Raw genomic sequence first — 25,696 nt, 5'->3', positions numbered from 1 at the left:
CTATTGTTATGAACTCTTTGGATATTGCTTGTCAGGTTTGTTATATAAGTAAATGAATTGTTTTTAGCTGCAACTAACAGAAACTCAATTCAAAATTGATTAAGGAAATGAAGAATCTCATATGCCAAGAATTTCTGTGCTCCGGAGTTGGTTGATTCATCAGCTCAATAATGTCATCAAGGACCCAGGTTCTTTCCATCTTTCTGTCCTGTCATCCTTGATGACGGTTGGGCTCTCAGACTAGCACCAGTTCCACGTACCATATCCAGACAGACAATATCCAAAGGAAGAAGTGAGATTATGTTTCTTTCTGTACCTCCAGGAAACTGTCAACAGACTTCGTCTCAGTGGCCCAAATTAGGTCATGTGTACCAGTCCCTGGCAAGAGGGATGAAACTGCCTTGACTGATTCAGACTAGGAGGGATATGTTATTATTAATATGAGATAATCCATGTAAAATCAGTTAGCACAATGCTTAGCACTTAGAAAGAGCTTAATAAATTTTATATATTATTAATGATGATAAGTCTGTGGCATTAATATTGTAAAAAAGGGCCAGAGTTATGAGTGATTAAGAGGTAGATTCCTCAGCCCTTGGGGTTACTGATTCTATGTTGAGGAGATAGAGAGAGGTGACCAGTACCATCTATGTGTAGTAGGTACACCTGGAAAGGCCATCTACAGTGCAGGGTTGTAGTTTAAGGCTCAGATCTTTAGAGAGAGCACAGACAAGGTCCCTACTCATAGGAAGAGATTGGGATAAGTTACTGCCACAGGACTCCAGGGAAAAGAACCAAAGTCACACCTGGGTTTATAGTCTAATGTGGAACAAGGTATAAAGAATGACTTAATGCTGAGCCTCAGAGGATTGGCCTGGAGCTTGTTAGATCCTCCTTTTTTAGATGACAGTTGATCCTGGTAGGGATGAACCCAAAGTTGAAGTTTCCTATCCTCCAAATGGTTAGTATAAGAAAGTATGCAGAGGTTAGCAGCTAAGCAGGCCCTGATATGTGTTTTCTCATAAGAAAGGCATTATTGGCGCTCTACATAGTGTAATTATTATCGTTGTTGGCAGATAATTAGCAGCACCTTGGGTTACTAAGAAACAAAAAAAACAAAAAAACATGAAGTATCATAAGTTAGTGTTGACACTCACACACCTTGTTTTTTAGATACAGCTTTTCCCACTGCAGCAGAATCCTTCTGTTGGCCTCTGAGGGTTTGCATCCTTCTCAGATTTTTTCATCTACTTTTGGGTTTCCCATGTCTTCCCACCGCCCTCCTCCCCATCCATATACTCAGCTTCTTGCTTCTGATTGAATTTGGTTAAAATCTAGAATACATTATTCATGAATAACCATCTGGAATGTTTTCAGTAAACTGTCTTGGAGGGAAATAAAATTACAGTTAAAGTCACATTTATGAATGCCAGAAACTGTTTTGAGACTCCAACTCTTCGAAATGTAGAGCTGGAAATGACTTCATTTTTAAGCTGACCTGTACCCCCTCATCTTACAAGTATGGGAACCAAGATGCTAAATATTGTGGTTAATTTCTAGATCTTGTCACTAGAGATAAGCCAATAAGTTTAGAAGTCCATATCACAAGGTAAACCAATAAGTTTAGAATTCCAAGAAATCAATGGTAAAAATGCAATGGATATTAATTGTCTTTGGGAAATGTTTCAAGAGATCTTATTCGTGTAACAGTTATAATTTCAAAGCTCAAAAAAAGGAAAATGAACTAGGTAGTTATAAAACTTTCACACATGTTGACCACGAATATCATGAGTTCCCAGAATAATCAAAGGATTAATGACATTTACTTGACTCTTCCTGATAACTTCTGAAGATTTTAATGCAGTAAATAATTTCCAGTTCTGTTGACCATATTCTTAGTATAGTAAGGCCTTAATTAATTTTTCATAAGTTAAAGTGAGCTGTTTGTGATCTGAGAATTATCCAGAAACCTGTTTGGTTTCTAAGGAAGAATTCCAGATGACCCACCAGCAGGAAAGATAACCATTATAAACATTTTTATTTCTTAGTTTAAACGTTACTTCCTCAAAGTGACCTTTCTTGACCCCTGAATCATGTACCCTTCTTATTTCTCAAAGCACACTATTGTTTTCCTCCATAACCCTTATCATAATGTGTAAACTATATGTTGATTTGGGTGAATCTTTAATATCTGTTACCCTAAGGGCACTATATAGCAGGAGTCATGTCTATTTTTTGATGACCACTCATTACTGTCTATTGTGGTATCTAGCTCAGAGCAGATACTCAATATTTACTGAATGAATGCAACTGAGAATAAGATTGGGATGGCTCAAGGCACATTTGTGTTCTGCATTACTACTTAGGTATATACTTCTGTCATTTTCATTTCTATGAGCATGTATTAGATTTGTAACTTTAAAAAAACAGTATTGCAACTTGCTTTCTATATTTTAAAATCTAACTGTACAACATTTTAGTAAATATTGGATTAAGGAAGTTGGTGGATCTAAAACTTTAAACTCCGTTAAAACATTTTCTTTTTCTCGGGAATTTCTTAGGAACATCTTAAGAACTTTTGCATCTTATTCTGAATAAACAACTTAGAGATAAGTTCAACATTTTGCTTCTGACCAAAGGCCTTTATAGATAAATTTTTAAAGTAAAATGTTTAAATTAGGAACTTTCTGTATTAGTTTTCCATTGCTGTGTGACAGCTTACCATAAATATAACACTTAAAAGAACACCCACTGGGGTGCCTGGGTGGCTCAGTTGGTTAATCATCTGACTCTAGATTTCGGCTCAGGTCATAATCTCATGGTTTGTGAGTTCGAGCCCCACATCAGGCTCTGTGCTGATGGCATGGGGCCTGCTTGAGATTCTCTGTCTCCCTCTCTCTGTCTCTGCCCCTCCCCACTCTCACTCTCTCGAAATAAACAAACATTTAAAAAAATAAATAAAAATAAAAGAATACCCACTTATTATCTCTCAGATTTTGCAGATTGGAAGTCTGGGTGTGGCATACCTGGTTGTGGTTGTTGGCTGGGCTCTGTTCTCACCTGGAGCTTAGGTCTTCTTCCAAGCTCATTCAGGTTGTAGTCAGAATTCATTTCCTGTGGTTGTAGGATCAAGGTCCCTGTTTTTTTGCTGGCTGTTGACTATGGGTTTCTCTTAACTCCTAGAGGCAGCTCTGCGGGCATATCTCTAAAGGCAGTTCCCAACATGGCTGTTTGCTTTTTTTTCCAGACTAGTAGGACATCTCTCTGACTTCTTCCATCTCTGACCTCTAAACCCCCGTTTAAGGGCTCATCATATTAGGTCAGGCTCACCCAAGATAATCTCCCTTTTAATGAACTCAAATCAATGGATTAGAGACTCAGTTGCATCTGCAAAATAACTTTACCTGTGCTATAAAAATGTGCCTAATCATAGGAGTGATATCTCCTCACATTTATAGGTTCTTTTAACACCCAAAGGGAGAGATTTGCACATGGTATATACATCAGGCAGTGGCAGTCTTGGGTATTGTAGAATTCTTCCTCCATAGTTCCCAATGTGGTAAATTCTCAGAATCTTTCCCAGTTGATTGAATTGGTTTGAAATGTGTGTGGTGACTTGGTTTGGAGTGTATCTTCATGTCTCTGTGGTTTTGTAATCTCATTGTAATTAAAATGCTTTTGTTGACTGTCTGAAGATTTCTCTACAAATAACTCCTTCTCACAATCTGATCTAGGAATTGGAAAGATGAAGTAGTGGTTCTCAAAATTCATTAGTTTATATATATGCTTAGGAAAACAAAATTTAGGATAGGATCTTTAAACCAAACCTAAGTTCACATTGCTGCAATTTGTAGCCTGTCCCTCCTACCCCCATTCCTCCAGCATGTATGAGTTCACATTTTTGTTCATACAAATAAAGTGAACATAATCTGGTTTTTTTTTTAAATGTTTAGTTATTTATTTTGAGAGAGAAAGAGAGCAGGAGAGAGGCAGAGAAAGAGAGACAGAGAGACAGAGAATCCCAAACAGGCTCCACAATGCGGGGCTCAAACCTGTGAACCGTGAGATCATGACCTGAGCTGAAACCAAGAGTTGGACGCTTAACGGACTGAGCCACCCAGACACCCTGAACATAATCTGTTTTTAAGAGTATTATAAATGCTTACAATCTCTTCTAATATTTATTTTTGTCTGACTGCGTAGTAGATATATAAATTATCTTGTTAGTGACAAGTTGTATAGGAGAGAAGAACACAAACTGCAGAGTAAAGTTCTCTAAGTTCATATCTCGGCTCTGCTGCTGTAAGACCTTGGTCAAGTCACCTACCGTGCTTCTGTGTCCTTGTCTCTAAAACAGATAATTCTTGTACGACTTTTATTGGGTTATGAGGGTTAGATTATTAAAGATGAATTCTTAAGATAGTGTCTGATACAGGAAGACTATACAAATGTTTGCTTTTATCATTGCTAAGTAAATTCCTCCTAAGAGTTTTGTCCTAAATTATAGCAGAGGATTCCAATATGTTTTTATTTAGGAATTTTCAGACTCAGTCATTTAGTATGCTATGCCTCTCTCTGATCTTTTTTTTTTTTTTTTTTTTTTGGTAGTTCTGGTTAGTTTTAGTAATTTAATTAGCACACGTGGGAAAGTTAAGGAATAAACCACTGAACAAACCTCAGGCATCCCAAAGTTGAAGGGTGGTAATTAATATGCAGGCTGTCATTGGTGAACATTCCTGATGTGGTTTATACATTCTGTTCATATTACTTAGTGTTTTTTTTGTTTTTTTGTTTTTGTTTTTGTTTTTTAATTTTTTTTTTCAACGTTTATTTATTTTTGGGACAGAGAGAGACAGAGCATGAACGGGGGAGGGGCAGAGAGAGAGGGAGACACAGAATCAGAAACAGGCTCCAGGCTCTGAGCCATCAGCCCAGAGCCTGACGCGGGGCTCGAACTCACGGACCGCAAGATCGTGACCTGGCTGAAGTCGGACGCTTAACCGACTGCGCCACCCAGGCGCCCCTTACTTAGTGTTTTAATTGTACTGCACCTTAGCATTCTAAGACCCTAGTATACAGAAATATCACCCATCTCTGAAATGAAGAGACCATGTAATCTGGATCCTCTTAAATAGGATCTTGTAATACCAAGTGGACTTGAGTGTACAAAGTTGGAAAACAGAAGGCATGAGCTTCATTTCTGATGTGGGCTGTGCTTTGTGTGGAGGCTTCGGGAAAATCATAATCACACAGTGCAGTGAATAGGAACACAAAACAGGAGCGTGGGCTCAGAAAGCTTGACTCAGCAAGTCAGTCAACTTCCTTTAGCCTTAGTTTACTCATATGTAAAATGGGTATACTGATGCCTGCCCTTACTTCCTTTTCAAGTTATTGTGAGCATCACAACAAATATTTCATTTTATTATCACTATATATTCATAAGGTATATCTGCTCTGCTGGCTTGTTAACTTCCCAGGAACAGGGACTATGGTTTGGTGTTTAAATATTTGTAGCCGGGTTAAAAAAAAAAAAAAAGTTGGCATCTACTAAAAGTTTGCTGAACTGAAATGTTGACTAACTGAGAAAAGATATATAAAAGTATGATAGAGACTTGAGGTATTGTTATAAAATCAGCCAAATGTACACTAGTCCAAGTGGCCACAGGATCAAAGATGTGCTGATTGACAAAGAACATTAAAGTGGCATAAACAAATGGAATGTGACCTTTTGAGTGTGACCAGGGACAACACAGTGTAACTTTGATGTATCAACAAGTTTCAAGCCAGCTGTGCCTTGACATGATAGAGGCATCACATCAGCTTCTTGAGTGGCTTCCTCAGCATTATCTATGACTACCAACAAAGCTATGTTGCTGCTATTCAGCTCTTAGAGCTAGATAAGAGTGTGAATAGGATGACAGTGTAATTTTAAGCTCTTATAATACGATGAGTACTTGGAACATTGAAATGGGCACTGAAAACCTAGTGGTGATAGCACAGCTCCTAGCACATGGCAGATCTGGGGGGAACAGGGTTATGTTGGCCACAGACAAGCCAATGCCAGTGTCCTCATTCGTGGTTGTAACATCTGGCACCCCACTGAGCAGAGCAGCTAAAGGAAAGCAGCTTGGCAGACAGGTCGGTGCAGACTCTTAATGGGACTGCAGCACAAAACTGTTCATCAGGCCTTGTGAGCACATTCACCACATCCAAATGGAAGATATGAAACATCAGAATGGTCATTGTTGAAAATAGGCAACAAAAGCAACTTTGGACAGGGCCAACGTGAAAATATTGGCATCTACGTAAAGAATACTGAACTAATGACAGTGCTCTTACAAGCTATTGGGAGTATAAATTCCCAATAAAATGTGTAAGGTTTTATAATTATTTTAGTATTTTGTATTTGGGGGAAATTTTGCAAGAAGAGTTGGGATCAAATGGTATATTTGTATCTTTTATTTCTTTTTGAAAGGTAGCCAGAATCCAAACCAAGCACTGAGTTAATTTAGGGCAAAACAATAACATCAGCAGCTACTGGTTTTGACCACAGTGTGCCAGGCAGTATATATTAGCTTATTTGTTACATAATTCCTGTTAGAGTGGAAGCACTATCCAATTTACAGATTAGAAAAACTGAGGCTCAGGAAGTATAATTCGTCCCAAGTTGCATACCTAATAAGTGGTAGAGCCTGAATTCAAATCCCCAGTTCTTTCCATTCACCATGAGAACCCAAAAGGAGTAAGATGAGAAGACAGGAAGATGATGTAAACATGAAGGACACATGAGGGAACAGAAATGAGGGCCATGAAAGAAGGTAAGAGAGTAGAACACAAAGGGTAAGAAAAGGGACCAGGCATTGAGAAGGAGTGGGAGTTCTTTCGATTGAGTCCTTTAGAGTGGTCATGTCTTCAGGAACTGTCATCGTTCTGTATCATCTTGGCTGATGCCCCTTTGAGTCCTGTGGGGCAGCTTAGCAGACAGGTCCACTTACCGCCTTATCTAGTACATACAGCGGGGCGGTTTTAAAGCAGAGATTAGACAAGAAAGCTACCACATAGCCTGACAGCTTCCAGGAGCTGGAAAGAAATTAAACTGGAACGATTCAAATTTAAATGTGTCTTCAGTGTATGTGCTCTAACTTTACGTTGGCTTTGCAGAAAACACGTGTCATTTTAATTCACTGGAAAGCAGGTGGAATCTGTCATGGGGTGAAACATAAGAAATCTGTCCAAATGTAAGAAAAAGCAACAGCTTCCTTTTGTGCGTCAGTTTCATAGTACAAGTATGTGTCACTCGGTCCACATAAGCTGATATTCACCAAAATAATAAAATTCGCATCTAATAGTCATTGAGCAATTATAGTGTGCCCAGCGCGTTACATGTATTTAATCATCAGGAGGAGCCTAGGGGATTGGTACTATTATGACCAACCACCCATTTTAAAGATGAGAAAACTGAGGCTCAAAAATTAAACAAGCTATCACTGGCTAATAAGTAGCTGAGCTGGGATTTGAATTGCAGGCCCTTGATCTTAACACTACACTATGAAGTGCCTGTGACTTGTGTCACCCCATGATGACATGAGTACTCCAAAAAAAGAGAGAGAGAAGGAAAGGGAGGCAGAGAGGGCACTAAGAAAAGAAGGAGAAGATAATGACCTCAAAACTAGTACCAGCTTTGAGGAAGACATGTGGGTTGGATGCTTGGAAGCCGTAGAGGTGATCTGAACCTCTCTGTGGTCAGAGAAGGAATCTATAGCGAAGCAAAGGGTAGGAGGAGCCAAAAGGGGGCAAGAAGAAATGGGAGTACAAAGTAAAAGAATGAAACCAAGTACACGCAGAGTGTAAAGGGGAGGAAGAAAGTTCGTGTAAATCTTTGGAGTATGAAAATAACATAGTTAGATTTTAAATTAAAGTTGTTTCTCTGATTTACCCTTTTATTTCCAACTTCATGGGTGAAAATGACCTATTCAGCTCAACCTTTAGAATTAATACTGTTTGTCTGACAGTTTCTCTCCACCCTGAGTAACACTAAGTTCCACCCTGCAAGGTTAGCATCTCAGTAAAAGGTGGGTGTGCTGTTTAGTTGGGTTTTTTTTTTCCTCCTGAAAGTTAATTAAGTCAACATTAACCATGGCTATGTAACCACAGAATGGGCAGTTTCTTTGAAGGCTCATGGTTTGGATCTTTTCCTGCAAAACTTCCCACTTCTATAGCTATATTTAGTGTGCTAACTGCCTGAATAACTGGTTTGCTGTGGGCCCCTGTGTCACGGCAATACTGGGCCTTGTTTGCCTCCAAGTTTGCTTTGCGGAACCATGATGCCAAGAGTTTGCAGTTCTCAGTCGACAGCCTCTGGGTTCAGCCTCTCGTTTCTTCTCCAGAAACTTCGCTGGAGTTAGCATTGCCGATTTGATGCCATATGGCTCTATGATTCTCAGAACCATTTACTTAATATTTAATAAATTTTTAAACTTGTCCATACCCTTAACTCTGAAAGTAATATGGTATCATCAATGTTTGTATCGTGACGACTTTGTTTATATAGATGTGACTGAATATTTAAGGAGAAAAAAATAAAGTACTGGCCTTGCGCAAAGCCAGTTTTCTCATGTTGGTGCAGCTGTTTTAACTTTTAAGAAACCACAAGCATTTTATCCTCTAAAACTTTAATTTGAAAGACACAGGACTTTTAAAGAAATACAGTGTTTCTGAAACTGATATATATTAGCCTCCCTACTTCTGTTCTCTTCAAACTCTTAAGAATTGAATAAAGTTCCTGAGTTGATATTACATATACATTTTTCAGAAAAATACATGTAATTGCTGTATTCCTAGTAATCTTTGAAATGTTAAGTTATAGTAGAAGCAGTAGCATCATAAGAGAGACAAAATGTAACAATAGCTGCTTCATTCTCTTGACCTCTCTTCAAGCTCAGAGAATTTTCCATAGACCCAGAGGCAGATGCCAAAAGGAAACAGTTGTGTGTTTTCTTGGGTTCACTGTAGCCCAGCAAGCCCTGGTAATTGTTATTCGGCTTCTTTTTTTATGCTACAGCAATGATTCTCCTTCCTGTTACATAGAAAAACCTATTCTCCTGTTAAAAGAGAACACTAGATGTGTTTATTACAACATTAAGACCGTTTGTCCATGGAAATAATTTTTTATTGTTCTGAGTCACTCTGGTTTGTGGAATTTTTACATGAGTTCCAGCACAGGGATGAGATGATATATTTATTTTAATTTGTATCCTCTTTTTTTCTTGACTGCATGAATGTCAGGCTTGTTGTCAGAATATCCCCATATTTTTATTACTTTAGAAGTTACACTGCTGTAGTTGTGTCTCCTAAATTCTTCATTGACAATTCACTCTGTGTCCTGGGCATGCTGAATTTTGGCAGGACTACCTGCTTCTCTCAGTGTCATGGGATCTCTTGTTTTTCCATTAGCCCCATTCATGTTGTCTCGACATATGTCTTTACCATGTCAAAGGTTATACAGACCTTCAGAAATACTTGAATTGTTTTGTTTAGGGGTGGCTGGCTGGCTCAGTTGGTTAAGAGTCTGACTCTTGATTTCAGATCAGGTCATGATCTCATGGTTAATGGGATCAAGCCCTATGTCCGGCTCTGTGCTGACAGCAGAGAGCCTGCTTGGCATTCTCTATTCTGATCTCTCTGCCCCTCTCCCACTCATTCTCTTTCTCTCTTTCACTCTCTCTCTCTCTCTCTCTCAAAGAAGTAAACATTTTCTAAAAATTGTTGAGCAGCTGGAAAGACTTGAATTAAACTGTGAACTTCAAAGGGCATTTGTTATGCCTTAATTTTTTTTCTTGCATTAAAATAACCTCACTTAGAAGTATTCCCTAACTCAGCTCAGAATATCTCTGCTTTAAACTATACCCTGGAATCATAGAAAGCCCCTAAAATTCATTTTCAACTATTCTTTGGTTTGATTGCAATTATTGTATGTGTTAATCACCTCTAGGAACATAGGTTAAATTTAACTAACAGTTCAGATTTACAGAGTAGTCTTAGATGTTCTGACATTTTAGAAAATATTTGAATAGAAAATAATGACTATCCTGTGGGCTGAGATTTCAAGTTACTGGTTATTGTCATTAATATTTCTTCCATATATTACTCTGTGTGTATGCAATTCTGACTGACTTACTAACTGACTAACTGACTGACTTAAGATTGAAAATTAAATCTTGTACTTTCTGGCAAGAATTTGAGGATTGGGTGTTGCCTTCTACCTTTTTTGACTCATATGTCCTAACTAGTCAGCCTCCAAAAGAAAAAGGGGCTATAATACTGACGTGAGCATAGACTAGACAGAGACAAATTGGACAATTTCTAATAGATAATTTCTCCTCTTACAATAATTTCTCTTACAATAGATAATTTCTTCTCTTTGGTCATGGCTGGTCCAAACTATACTACCTATATTCATATATTCACAAGGGTTTATGTGTGTGAGTGCGTGCACACGGGAGCATGATTCAGCATTCATAAGTTTAGGTGATTTGTTTTCTTGTCAGAAAATGGTAGAATATTAATCTGAATCACTTTATTTTCAACAGGTTGACATGATGAAAGAAGCGTTAGAAAAACTTCAGCTCAATCTAGTAGAGATGAAAGATGAAAACGCAACCTTAGATGGTGGAGATGTCTTATTCACAGGTATCCTAGTCCTTACTTTCTCCTATCCAAAACTATTTCTGATACCTGGCTTGTATTCACTTGTTTAACTATAGGGTTTTTTTAATTACCAAAGTAAAATGCCAAATGCAGAGAAGCTGGAAAATACAGGAAAGCACAAAAGAGAAAAAAAAAACCAAAAATGACCTTTCATCCAACATTTGGGTGTATGTCCTTTTAGGACCTTTATATGCATGTAGTATTTGCATATTTTTTACAAAAATGTTATCAGGGTGTACCTATCACTTCATAGGTTGCATCTACTACATTCTACAGGGTGCATTGTTTTGCATTGTGATATAATATCTGGTTTGTATTTAAAAGATTCTTAATTCAAGATGTGTCATTTACACATAATTTTCTTCCTGGACAGCAAGATGAATTTAAGTAATTTTCAGTGTAAATTGATTTGGCTTCAGTGCCAGATGAATAATAGCAGAACTCAGCCAAGTATAAACAGCTAATACTATTATTGATCTAACTAGAATCAGTTTTTATAGTGGGTATAATATGGCTGCTAAAAAAAACAGTAATTGTAGCATTTAATCTTTCTAACTCTTTTATGATCGTATTATTGTTTTGCAAAAGTCATGTGCTAAAATTTGGATCCCCAGATTGATTCTACTTAAACTGACAATTGTAACTTATAGTGAGAGTTTACTTTCACTTGAATGTCAGAGAATAAATACCTGTTTCACGGATGGATCCCTACCAGCAAGGACTGGTTCCTTGGGAATGTAGCCCAGGTGCCCCACTGAAAGCATGAAGTTTCTCAGAAGTCTAAGGTTTTAGCTGATATGAATTTTATATTGAACCCCTTGTATATAGGCAAAATATAGCCATCTTCATTTTAATGAAAAGATAATATTTTGTATTATATTTTGATACAATGAATTTTCTTGGAGAAGAGGTATTTATCCTGTGACATTTGAGGAGTTCTTTGCTCAGTGTCACATACCTTTAGGTGGAGCCACTGTGTTGCTGAGCTCCAGGGGGCACCTTTCTTATCACAAGCTTATGCATAGTACCCCCTGGAGTTGTGCACTGCACAACCTGTGCTACCACTGCCTCTGGGGCATTGTATGTACACCCATTGAGCCATAAGAATACAGAAAAGGGGGTCAAGGAGGCCTACGCCACATTCTCAGCTCTGGCCATGTCTGAGCAGACTCAGGCATTCTTTCGAATCTGCCTAGTAAGTTCCCCTGAGAATATTCTTTGTGCCTCCCATTGACGGCACTTTCATTCTTTTTGGCAGCACAGAACAACAGCCTGTTTCTCTTAGAAAATAGGCTTTGTGAGCAGCTAGATGTGTAAATCACACTTCTTACAATAAAACTCTTCTTTACCAGAACACAGCCATATAATAAATAATGTGTAAGCAGGTACTGATAATATTTGAAGTATGCTTTAAAACAAGCTGTGCTCACAGCCACCTAGTTATCTCACCAGCTGAACTGAACAGATTCCCTGAAATTTTCTCAGTGTAATGGCACAGTTTATGCCAAGAACCTCTTCCTCTGGTCAGAGGTCTTTCCACAGCACTTCAACCTTAACGTTTTTGCCCCAACTTCTAATTAAGCACCTAAGCATCGAGGCTTGCCTCTATCACTATCTGTAAGCACTTTTTGGTAACATTCAATCCTTAAGTTAATATCTTGAAGTTATTTTATTCAAAACTGAGATCCTGTTGGGATATTAGATCTTTATCTGCTTGGCACCTCATTTACACCTGATGTCTGGTCCTGCCTTCTATTTCCTACCTCTCAATTAGTTTTTTCCTTTTTTAAATTGTGGTAAAATATATATAACATGAAATTTGGCATTTTAAACATTTTTTTAAGTTTCTTTATTTATTTTGAGAGAGAGCATGAGCAAGAGAAGGGCAGAGAGAGGGACAGAGAGTGAGAGAATCCCAAGCAGGCCCTGTGCTGCCAGCACAGAGCCCGACCTCACAAACCATGAGATCATGACTTGAGCTGAAACCAAGAGTCGGACACTTAGCTGACTGAGCCACCCAGGTGCCCTTCAATTTTGGATTCATCAGAGTCAGGTAGCACTTTCCACATTTCTGGGTCCTCTTCCTTCTGTAACTCAGAGTTTCATTAACAATTGATTGAAGGGTGCCTGGGTGACACTTGATTTCAGCTCAGGTCATGATCCCAGGGTTCCAGGATGGAGCCCTGTGTCAGTCTCCATGCTGGTGTGGAGCCTGCTTGGCATTCCCCCCGCCCCCTCTCTCTCCCTCTCTCTCACTTTCTCTCTCTCTCTCTCTCTCTCTCTCTCTGTCTCTCTGCCCCTCTTCCCTGCGCACGCTCTCTCTCTCTCTCTCTCTCTCTTTCAAATAAAAATTAAAGAAAAAAAACAAGGAACTAAAAAAAAAAACAAAAAAAACCACAACTGATCAAGAAATGGACAGAAGGAAAGCAGCTTTCCCACTCCAGTTCTGCTGAGAATCTTGTCAGTCAGGCGAGCAGCTACTGGAAGAAATTATTTCAATCCTATTTCTCTTAAATAATCATGAACTTACCTCTACTTTTATTTTTCTATTTTTATGGAATATGGAGCAACTAAAGAAGAGTTATAAATGTTTATGTACAACTTAAAGACTAATGATAAAATGAACACCCGGTGCCTGCCACCTGGCTTAAGAAATTGCCAGGACCATAGGAACCCCACTCCTCCTCTTTTTTTTTCCTCTTTGTTTTGCTTGTCTTACAGGTTTGTGTGATTAGAGTCCTACTATAGGAACTATTCTGTGATTTGTGTGTTTTTGATTCAACTTTGTGTGTGTAGCTAGTGTCTTCACTGCTATATGGTATGCCATGGAAAAACTACACCACGATGAATTTATTCATTTTACTGCTGGTGTATGTTTGAGTGTTTTCCAGTTTTACTACAATGTTGGATTTAGTTTGTTAATTTTTTTTTTCAAGACTTTGTTTCTGTGACCTGTAATTTTTCTTGCTTGCTATCTTTGTCTGGCTTTGGTAAAAGAGTTATCTTAACCTCACAACATGTATTGGGAATATTTCCTATGTTTCCATTCCCTAGATTCAGAACTATTTGAATTGTTCATTCCTTGAACTTTGGTAGAACTTACCTAGAAACAGGCCTTAGTTTCTCTGTCGGGAGATTTTAAACTGATTTAGTTCCTCAAATGATTGCATGACTGTTGAGGGTTTTCTGAGTCAGTTTTCGAGAGTTCTGTTTTCTAATACTTTGTTTTTATCTAACTTCTCAAAATGTTGGGTATAAACTTACATCTTCTTACTATGTTTAAGCTTCATAGCACTAATAGCTATGTCCCCTTTTCATTCATAATGTTTATTTGTGCCTTCTCTTTTTTCTTTTGTGTCTGAGATCTGTTTGTTTCATTAATCTTTTCAAAGAACCAATTTGGGGTTTTGTTGAATCCTCTTTCTTGTATATTTCTTTTTCTCTTCCTGTTTCTATCTTTAATTCCTTCCTTCAAATTTCTTTGTTTTTATTCTGTTCTTTCTTTCTTATATTTCAAGCTAGAACTTTGTCTCTTTAGTTTTGAAACTTTTCTCATCTTTAATGCAAGTAGTTAAAGCTGTTGTAACTTTCAAGTAACTTTCAAGTACTGCTTTAGCGGAATTCTTCCTGTTTTTATATATATTTGCTATCATTAAGTTTTAAATGTTTTCTGATTTCCATACTATTTATTCTTGACTCATTTGTGTTCTTTAAAAAACATATCGATCATTATTGCAAGTTTCAGGGACACCCAACTCATTACCCTGATAGTTCATAAGGGAAGGAAAGATTCAGGCATTTAGCTGTGTTTCCTTTATGCATTCTATTTCAAGTAAACCAAATACTTGGCTAAGAAAGTTTTTCTTTTTAGAATTCTAGCCCGTAAATGTAGATTCCTAATAAACTAATGGATCTGTGTAATGATGGTCACACGATGTTAAAACCTTTATATGAAAGCTTGACGGAGAACTTTATAATGTAGGAATCAGGCTGACATTTATTAAGCAGAGAATTTTTTGTTGGCCTTTCCAAATACCACTGGAACACACAGATTATTCTAGTATCACTGAAAACGTGGCAGTCAGTCTTGTGCCTCATGATGTGCTGCAATAGTGCAGCCCACCCTCAGAAGTAGTCCTATCCAAAAAAAATCTTTTGAACAAGGATCTAATTAAGCATCTACATGAAACTATCAGTTTACTGAAAATACAAAGGATAAAGGAACAGTTTCATGTTAGATGATAACACAGGAAGCAACCAGCCGAATCCAGGCTGTAGGAATCATCAATAGGACAAATGACCTGGCTTCTTCTGTAAAAGAATAAGGTGAGAGGGTGAGTTGATACAGAAAAAAAGATGACATAGAAACGTAACAACAATAACAATTTTTTTTTAATCTTGCGGTTTCTAGAAGTTATTACTTACATCAGAAGGCCATTTAGGGGGAATATAGTCTACCATACTGCTAGAAACAGAAGTCCAACTTACTTTTCAAAGAGACAAGTTTGCTTTTCTTTATACTTTGCTACCTTAGTCTTTTAAAATAGAAATAGTATGCAAGCCCCTTATAAATTTGTTTAAATTTGCTTAAATCCGTTAGATGTTTTTCCTAAAATTGTGTATAAATCTAATTTATAAATCTATTTTTGTCTTAAAGAATTAAAGAAATTTGCTTTTTTAAATTTAGCTGACTTTTTAGTAAAGTGAGTAATACTTTTGTCAAATAAAAGACCCTTTCCCTTAGTTAAGTTTTGATTTGTATGTAGTGAGTTTCTCAAGGGACAACATAAAACATACCATTACAAAAACGAACAAACAAACCAAAAAATACATGTCAGTATACCACCAAGGAATCTTCCCATCTTCCAACAGAATAAGCCATTAACTTGTCATAACCTCATTTGACCTATGTCATTTACCTAGTTTATAAGGACATCATGAGGATTAAAGTTGTAACATTATAAAGGTCTATCAAGCAATTCTTTTTACATGGTTTCTCTTCTATACTTTACCCTAATGTTCTGGATCAAACTATATACTGATTTCAATTTGAATATTTTTTCACATATTATGTATATTCTTTTTCAAGTATTCAGGGAGATTAAAAACCCCCACATTATATATTGCCTAATGCAATCTACTATAATTGTTTGCTTGTCTCTAAGTTGGAGACCATTGTTATTTAGGGTTTTGCCTTCTGAGAAGAATATTTATGGAATTTCAGAAAAGCCAAATAGTAGAATGTTCCATTCTCCTAAACTGTAGTACTTTGTAGAGAGGCATTTTGATTTGAAACGAAAGATAAAAGTTTTAAGGACATCTCTTAGAAGTCAGACCTGAAGACCAGTCAGCCCTAAACTTGCTTTACCCAGATAGTTTCTTCAGCCTTTACATCATCATTATAAGACAGGGAATCCGACTTCATCACAAATTCCTAGAATTATTAATTGGGGTGGGGGGAGGGGAAGAAGCATTCTCACATGCCATTGCTATTACTTAATTTTTTATTACACCATTAATATGTTTATTCTATTATTTCCTAAGTAAAAAATTTTATTCTTTTGTTGTGGTAAAATATACATAATATAAAATTTGCATTTAGCTATTTTTAAGTGGACAGCTCAGAGACATTAAGTACATCCACACTGTGTTGCAACCATCACCGCCATCCATCTCCAGCACTTTTTCACCTTCCCAGACTGGAACTTCATAGCCGTTAAACACTGACTTCCTAGTTCCTCCTCCCCTCAACTTCTGGCAGCCACTGTTCTACTTTCCACATCTGTGAATTTGAAAAAGGTTTTTCTAAGGACAATATGGGTTTGCAAGCATAATTCGTTCTGGAAACATGCTTATAATCCAAAGCACTTGTATATCAAAGGGATTTCGAGAACCATTGGCTCAGTTGCGATCATGACATTCGGCGTCTTGTACTGCTCATATTGCAAGACATCACTAGTTTATCAATTAAAATTTATTAGAAATGTTTGCTCATTTTACAGAACACTTGGCAGAACAAGCGTCTTGCAATCCAAGGTTTTACTGTGGTTTGAAATCAGTTTAGTATAAAGAGAGCAGGGGTCAGAGTACAAGCAGAGCTGCCTTCTGTGATAGGAAAGAACTGTGTGGTGCTTTAAGGTCATTATTTACAGATAAAGAAATAGTGTGCCGTCACTGGTGCCACATACTCACTATGTTCCATGACATTTATTATAGGCAGAGAATTTTTGTGGGCCTTTCCAAAAGGACAAATCAACGAGGTGCTGAAATCTTGGCTGATACTTTAAGGTAGGTAAAGGATAATTTATTGCCCAGCATACAGTAATTATTTAATAAATATTCATAGAACACATTGAATCAGTATGTCATGAATAATGGTATCTATATGTCACCAGCTTTGCAAAATAATGCCTAATATTGTACATTTGCTAGAAGTTTTAAGAGTGATCAAATTCAAATTTCTCAATAAATAAGCTGCATTGGGCTACCATAGCCACAAAGACAAAGTTATCATGGACGTCTTCTATTTTCTCCTCAGTGTATAATCATGCAACCACCCTGCAGATTTCCCTGGCACAATAAATGACTTCCAAAAAAAATTCTGGGGACCCAGCTAACTCTAACATGAAGTGTAGATTTTTCGGATTGGAATCAAGGATCACTTGTACTCGGGTACCTATTATGTGCTGGAAGCTGTGCTAGATATTGCACATACATCCTCTCATGGTCCCTTACTCTATTGATTATTAATAGATTGACTCACCAGACAGCTTAGGAAGGGATATAACCCCCAAGAAGCTCTTTCCATCTTGAGGGTGTGAGGTTCTAGTGTTGCACAGGATTTTCAGACATATCCTTCCAGAGTAGCCCACTCCGTAGATCAAGCAGCAAGCTAGGTGTTGACACAATCACACATCTGAGAGAAGTCTCTGCACTTTCTCTTAAAAGTAGTCTTTATTTAATTGGCAATACCAAAACCTACAGGTCCCAGTTCTTCTTCCAGATATTCAGGGCCCCTGGCACCCTCTTTAGAAATAGGCATATTTGGGGCAGGTTTAAATCGGTTTTAGATTATTCTGCAATGCCAAACTGCTTGTTTCTATTATACACATAGGACTATGCAGTCTCCACAGTCCCGGTGGCTGATGCTTTGCATTTGAAGAGTTCTGCAGCATGGCTGGGCCTAACCTAATCGCAATTGGATCCAGTGAATCTGCACAGAAGGCCCTAAAGGTAGAAACAAAACTATGCTTCTTAATGCAACAGGCAATGCCTACCACATGTTTTTTTCTAATTCTGTCTACTGGGCAGGCAGCAAGCAGGATTGGGGGGAAGAGAATAGGCTGGTACTGGAACTTTCTCAGATATACTATCGTGACCTCAGATTCATTGAGAACCAGCAACACCTAAGTGTTGGAAGAACTCATCACTGGTGAAGCATTCTTACTCATCCACCAGGTTTCCTAGGAAGGCCGTGATTCAGACAGAATAAGAAATACCAAACTCAGGGCGTCTGGGTGGCTCAGTCGTTTAAGCATCCGACTTCGGCTCAGGTCATGATCTCACCGTCTGTGAGTTCAAGCCCTGTGTCAGGCTCTCTGCTGTCAGTGCAAAGCCTGGAGCCTGCTTTGGATTCTGTGTCTCCCTCTGTCTCCTGCTCTTTCCCCACTCATGCTTTGTCTCTCTTCCTCTCTCAAAAATAAGTAACATTAAAACAATTAAAATAAAAAAAATACCAAACTCATCACAGTTATTTCCTCCTGGAAAAAGGAAGGCATGCAGCCAGTAGCACTTTTCCTAAGTAAGATAGTTGGTACACAAGGGGTTGTTCTATTCTTCTTACCCTTTTGTATGTCTGAAATATTTGATATGATCTTTAGAAAGGCATGATTGGGAAGTACATAAAAACCATAACTTCTTTGTTTGCAGTTAGAACACTTAAATTTTAGGACAGGAATTTGTCTCATTTCACAGGTGAGAATAGGAAAGCACAGAAAAAATTGTAATTTGCCCAAATCACACAGCTAGGTCAATAGTGGAAGTCATTGATAATGAGAAAAACCTTCCACTGCTACAGTGCTTTATAGTCCAAAGACCCATTCCTTCTCTGTAACAGCCCCGTGAGATCATCTGGACGCTCTTTCAGGGCAAAGACTATGTCTGTTTTGCTCACTATTGTTCTCCGTCGTGCTTGGTCCATGGTGGGCCCTTAATAAAAATCAGGTTAATGGATGAATAAATAAGTGAGAGAGGCGATAGTATCTCCATTTTGCAGATGAAAACCTAGATCAAATGACTCACCCCAGGCCCCGAGGCTAGCACTAAATGGGGGGCTGGCATTACCACCCCCTCCTCATGATTACTGAAGGACTAAAGAGAGAAGTTCTTCTCAGGCAAAGAGAGGAAGTCTGTGCCCCAAGGTGCACAATTAATTTTGTGCCCTTTTAGGTCTTTACCTGTCTACCTGAGTGCTAGACTTGCGCAGTTTGTCTCAGAAGAAATCATTGCCTGCCATTTACTGAATTTTCCCCCTGCATTTTCTGCAGCTTCTTCAGCAGCTCTGCTGGCCTTTCCATCTTCCTTTTCTCATACCATATCTTTGATTGTATTCTAGGACTTTAACAATTGTTTGCTAAACAGCCTGCCTCAGAACTTGAATTGGTGGCTTTTTCTATGCTCCCTTTTTTGTTCTGCTTCATCTGGATGGCTATGTCAACTTTACACATAAAGAAGGTGGTGCCTTGAAAGAAAGTATTTGATGGATGGTATCACTCAAAGGATCTAGGAAGATTATTTTTCTCCTCAGGGTCTAACTGTGGTGTTTATCCATGGCAGCTGGGTTGGTCAGCACATGTCTGAAATTGAGTATAAGGGAGGGAGAGGGCTGAAACTGGTTTATACTGTGCTCTTTGTGTTAATTAGCAGAAGGAACCTCTTCTGGGTAGACAAATTACAAAAAAGTAGCCCCATCTGCCATTCTGGGTGACTAGATCCCTAACTCAAGTAGCTTGGTCCCTAATTCAGATAGGTCACTTACTCAAATAGTCTGGAGAAGCAAACATCTAACAAATTAAGAAATAATACAATTATGGTTAACTAACAAAACATTCTATGAAGTAGTCCTGACTGCTTCACAAGACAGGATGGAGCTCCTTGAAGCCTAGATATTGGAGAAAACTTCACAGACAAAAATGGGCCTAGATGTGGGTCTTAAAGGATTGGCAGGGCGGGATTCAGTGAGACAGTGTTTCAGGTGGGGACACAGTATAAGTAAAGACTGAGCCAGACACATACAAACTAGTCTAACCAATGAGAGTTTTCCTGTGAGCTCCGGGAGATACAACTGGATGGAGCAGATGAAGTCCTGAAGAAATAGGGACTTAAAAGTGAGGAAGAAGATGAGCTTTTCTCCATGAAACATGGCTTTTGAACATGGGCTTCTGAAGCGAAGGGTTGTATTGCTTTAGAGATGTTGAACCAGCATTCCTTTTGAAAAAAAAAAAAAAAAAAAAAAAAAAGATGAAGGGGAAAGACCTTGCAATCCGAAAAGAGGACCACTGATAACCTGGGAAAAGAAAGCCAAGCCCAAGTCCATTGTATGCCTTAGTAACTCACCACCTTTTTTTCTCCCTTCATCTTTCCCTTCCCATTGTCAAGTCAAGTCCTCTAAGGTCACATCTTTTAAGGGCCTCCTATGTGGACTTTACAGTCCTCCTTCCTGTAGAGTCTATTTGAGTTAGTGTTAATATGATGCTCACTCTAACTTGAAAACCTTCTGTGTCAGAAGCTATAAATAATCCTCACTAGAAAGGCATTCACTCTTTGGAGATCATGTTTTCCATCAGCTTCCTAAGCCACAGGCCTGTAGAGTTGGCTAATGCCTACCTGCCATGTTTCTAGCATCAAAAAGATTCTCTTATTTGTAGTGAAAGCAGATGGACAAAGTAAGAATAGTGAGATCTCCATGCAGGCATGTTCTCAGGTCGGACTAGGTGGGTTGGTGAAATTCAGATTTAGTGAACTCAACTGTTATTGAGAACAGTTTGGCTTCTGTATTAGAAAAGTCAATAAATTGATAGTGTGGCAAGTCCTACTACTTTGGAGATATCAGTACTGATATAGATAGGCAGAAAGACAAATGGATAGAAACAAATAGATCATTTGCACATAGTGAACACATATTTTTTTTCCATTTGACAGGTGAAAATACTGAGATCTGATGAAATAAAACATTTTGAATACGATCTCGTGGTTTTGGAATCAGATTTCCTGGGCCTTAATTTCTTCCTCCCAGTTGCCCACCTCACTCTATACCTGTTCTTTTTCAATTGGAAAACTTTTCACCAATTATTTTGCCATAAATTATTCTGGCTAGGCTTCTCTTTCTCCTTTCCTCTCTCAACTACCCACTACCTCTTCCCATTTTTTTGCTGCAGTGTCCAGGATCTGACCCATCAGGAAAGATGTGAGTTTGGTCCCAGATGTCTGTTTTTCCCTTGCAAATCTTGATGTCTCTGTAGAGAAGCCTGTGGCCATTTGGGCATCTCGTTGAAGGGCATAACACTTAAACGGTGAATCATGCCTTCCTGTGCCACACACTGAGAGCTTGAATACTTCCCACATCTGTCACTGCTTGTGGAATACTTGCCCTCCTTCAGAGCCAGAAAACTATTTCTTACATATTCATGCAAAAGCTGAGAGCCCAAGGGTTTCTGGTTAGACTTATTGCATTTGGAAACACTTTGTAATGGGTTGCAATCAATTTTGGTTAATGAGTGGGATCTTATGGAGATAGTCATCATATCTGTCTAGGTTGTAGTAGATTTAACAGTGTGTGCATTGTATATTTAATGAAATCATCAGTCTAGGAAGACTTGAGCAACTCTCTGCTAAAAAGCCAGAACACATTTAATACAGGGCACATTTAATACACATTTAACACAGAGTATATTTAATGAAAAGGAAGGAATAAAGGATATAGTATTACTGCATTCCCTGTTGATATGGCCAAGGTGCTGGAGGTTAGGTTGATTTGAACAAATACCTAAAGACATTTAACATCAAGTTTTACCCTTGAAATACTATTATCTAAGCAAAATTCATCTTTAGAGCAACGTGTCCATTTTATAGTGTTTTCCCCATACTTTCCATAATTCTGCTCATGCCTTTGGGCAATTATACCTTCATCCTGCCCTTCTAACTGCAAGAGAATTCAATCACCAAAAATACGTATTCTATTATTTCATTCATTTAAAGTTAAACAAAAGACAAAACTTTAAGAGGTAAGGGAGTTGTGGTCCAGTGGGCTATTTGGTATTTATAATTTTTAAAGTTACAGAATTATGTATATAATGTATTATTGAAGTGGGCTGAAATTAAGTTACATAAAGTAATTTTCCAAAATCTGGGTCTAAACCCTTAAAACCCTTACTTTACCTGCTACTGATTCCTGTCTTTCCTGCAGACAAGCTTGTTTTTTATTTTATTAATGAAGAAAAAAAAGATAAACTTCATACCCCTTGAGCAACATCTTCCCATTTTCCCTCCCCCCAGCCCTTATACACCTTAAATATATACAAGTTTTGTCAGTTATACCTCAATAAAGTTGGGGAGGCAAAGACATGACAACAAGTAGATTTGTGCCACATCTCATCCATTTTTTTTTTTCTAGAGCCATTCCAAAATCGACTTGCTTTCCAGGAACCTGGATTAATTACATGGTCTCTGTCATAGGAGGACAGACTGTAATTCCTGCCCTCTGGAGGGACTCACTATATTGATTTTTAACTCAATCTCCTTGGTGGCATTCAGTCCTCCAGTCAATTAAGCAGGGGGCGGGGGGAGTGGAGAAAGGAAGGAAAGACAAAGGGAGGGAGGCAGAGTAAGAGGGAGGGTGACATTTAGCTGAAATTTTCCCAAAACTAGGGAGATGAGGAAGCTCAAACCCATGGAACTGACAAGCTGGGGGGGCTGTGCCATCTGCTGGCCAGGCAGCAAGCGGAGTGCTCTCACCTTCCTAACCCCTCAGGGAAACCAGTTATTTGCTCCTTTTGGCATCTACAATTTTGTTTATTGGTCTTTTTTAAAATTAAAATTCCATTCTTTTGTATCACAACAAATTATTATTTTTAAATGCTTTTGATAGAAGTACTAAAGGATGTGGTAAGAAAAGAATGATGAGTTCACCACTCCTTTTTTGGTCCTTGTCATGTAATGGAGCTGAAATATAGTAAGTGGAAATCCAGTAGACTTGTAATTTTAAACTAAGATGCTCATAACGTATCTTGATGGAAATGTCTTTTGGTTTCTTATCTACTTCCTGAAATAACTAACTGCATTTGTAAGATTTCTTGAATGAGGACATGGGCTGCTTCGCAGAGAATTAAATTCCATAGCACGAAGCATGTTTTTCTTTTGAATGACTAACTATATAACAGAGGTCACTCAGACAGTATTTCCTCTCGTTTTGGACTCAGCGTCAGCATTGATTTTTTGTCCAAAAATGTCCATGTTATTTATAGATGGTCACATAAAGAAAGAAATGGAAAAACCCTTAAGTGTGTTTGGATTTTGTATGTTTTTTTATTGCCTGGAATTTCCTTTGATGATAACTGGAACAACAAATAGCAAAAAACCAAAAGACAGAATGAGACCTAACTAGTATCAACAGGGTGATTGAAATGGAAAAATAAAGACTTTGCATTTCTAGTTGTTGTTTGTCACAGGGAATTATGGTGTGTAAGCCACAAGATTTCCCACTTTTGGGCTCTTCTGTGAAATATATGCTGACAGTCCCATTGAAGGTTTAATTTAGTCTTCTTATTTGGTTGTCTGTTCTAGTTGTATTCATGAGACCCACAAAACAATGACTTAAAAAAAAAATCTACCATGCCTGAATTAAGAAATTAACAGAAAAACCAAATCGCCTCTGAGTTTGTAACAACTGTTTATGCTTTTTTCCTGGCAGCGGTTGCCTTATCTGACGATATTCCCAGAGCTGTATGCCAACAAGGCTGGGGTGGCCAAATAAAATACTTTGGCATGATAGGGCCATAAATAATCTGAAGCTGTGAGACCAAACAGCCATGCTGAATTTCAGCACTAGTTCCAAGGCAGGAAGAAGGCAAAATTAGCCAAGTAGGAGAAAGGGAATAATAATAGGGTTTTATTCTCTTGAGGTTTCAGGAAAATTTCAGAGGAAGAAATTACATTTAAAGGACCATTTATTCTGTCCATTATACGATGGGACATCAAAAATACTCATATACTTATGGGATTGTTATAGGGGAAATCAAACCATCGGTTGTGGTGACTGAACAAATGTCCTCTGAATGGGCCTTTGAATCCAAGACTCTTGCTTACAAAAGAAAAGGCCTAAGTGACTTTAAATGAGTGTTTTCCTAATGAGAAGTGTGGTTTAAAACCACCTGCGGAACTTTCTGAAAACACACTGCCCTGGACCTATCCCAGAGAACCCTACATTCTGGGTCTGGGTTCAAGCCCCAGCATCTGCATTTTTGAAAGCTCCACAGATGATCTAGGAGCACAGATGAAGTTGAGAGCCACACTGCCCTCATGGATTTCTGCAACTTCCAAAAGCACCTAGCTTAGAATCCTGAATAACACACACCTGAAGAATCCAGCCACTATGCATTGTAGGTGCAAAAGTATGCATTCTGCGTAGCAATAAAAGTAGAGAAAGTGTCATGATTAAAGCCATCAAAAGCTAGAAACTCCTTACCTTTTTGCTGCCTGGAGTTCAACATTGCATAACTTAAAATATAACACCTAACTGGGCAATAGCTTGAATGCCAATATTTAATCCATTTGGCATGCTAAAATTCCTTATTAAAATATTCCAAGTGACCAAAAAATCGCTGTTATCATTTTCTGAGGGCAGGATATTTGCATTTGACTCACGTTTCCATACCCCCTCCCCCAACACACACACACACACACACACACACACACACACACACATCTAACAGGACCTGATCTCAAGGTGTGAAGTTTTGTGCCAAAGAGGCAAAAAGGTTAAACTTCACACACCATTACTGATATTAAAGAATGTACCTTTGAAAATAATAGTATGTTGGGACACCTGGGTGGCTCAGTCGGTTGAGCGTCCAACTTCAGCTCAGGGCATGATCTCTGGTTCATGAATTCTAGCCCCACATTGGGCTCTCTGCTATCAGCCTGGAGCCTGCTTTGGATGCTCTGTCCTCCTGTCTCTCTGCCCACCCCACTGATACTCTCTCTCTCAAAAAAAAAAAAAAATAAGCATTAAAATAAATAAATAATCATATGTTGATTCTAGTAAAGAAGCATAGTTGTCCAAGGTCCAAAATGCTATGAGAACTAAGCAGATAACTTTGTTATCTTGGGTAATCCATGGGTTGTCATTCTGGCTCTGCCACCACTCTCCCCATGGGTGACCCCTGTCTCCTGTACTCAATCTCATTCTAAACAAAGTTGAATCAGCCTCACTAGAAAATGAGAGCTTCATTCTTTTCCATTGGAAATTTCAGGGTAAAGGACTGTGTCTTGAACATGTGATGTGCAAACACCTGGCAAAAAGTAGCACCAGAACAGGGATAGTTCCAAGTGGGTTGACTGTAGACTCTTTGATCACTGTGACATTGTTCTTTCGATGGCTGTGGGTGATTGAAGACTTGTGCTTAGCTGAATATCTTCATGCCTGTTTGAGGATAGAAAACCACAGCAGACTCCAACCTAATTCCATCTTTCTTTAAGGAGGCATCAATGGCATCCTACTATCAAATTGGATATCTAACAAACATCATTTTGTAATTTATACATAAAAAATCTAATAGGAAAAAAAGTGAAGCTCCCAAAAGCCCTTGTTACTGTCCTTTTGCAGAAAGGCTTCTTTAAAGACAATTGAAAAAATAAAACCGGGGCAGAGGAAAGAGTCACAGCTGAGCTTGAAGCTTGAGCTTCCTATTGCGGATGAGCTTCCAGCAACTCT

General features: G+C 38.3%; 1 protein-coding gene across 1 annotated transcript in view; it reads left to right on the top strand.

The window, feature by feature from the left end:
* DDAH1 (dimethylarginine dimethylaminohydrolase 1) overlaps positions 1-25,696 on the top strand; it is a 135,482-nt gene that overhangs the window by 86,506 nt on the left and 23,280 nt on the right. The window contains 4 exon segments of the mRNA XM_030323650.1: positions 10,590-10,697; positions 16,928-16,999; positions 17,822-17,867; positions 17,870-17,940. Of these exon segments, the coding sequence (XP_030179510.1) occupies positions 10,590-10,697; positions 16,928-16,999; positions 17,822-17,867; positions 17,870-17,940 (297 nt within the window).

Source organism: Lynx canadensis, chromosome C1, assembly GCF_007474595.2.
Source record: "Lynx canadensis isolate LIC74 chromosome C1, mLynCan4.pri.v2, whole genome shotgun sequence".
Lineage (NCBI taxonomy): Eukaryota > Metazoa > Chordata > Mammalia > Carnivora > Felidae > Lynx > Lynx canadensis.
This window is presented reverse-complemented; position numbering and strand designations above follow the sequence as displayed.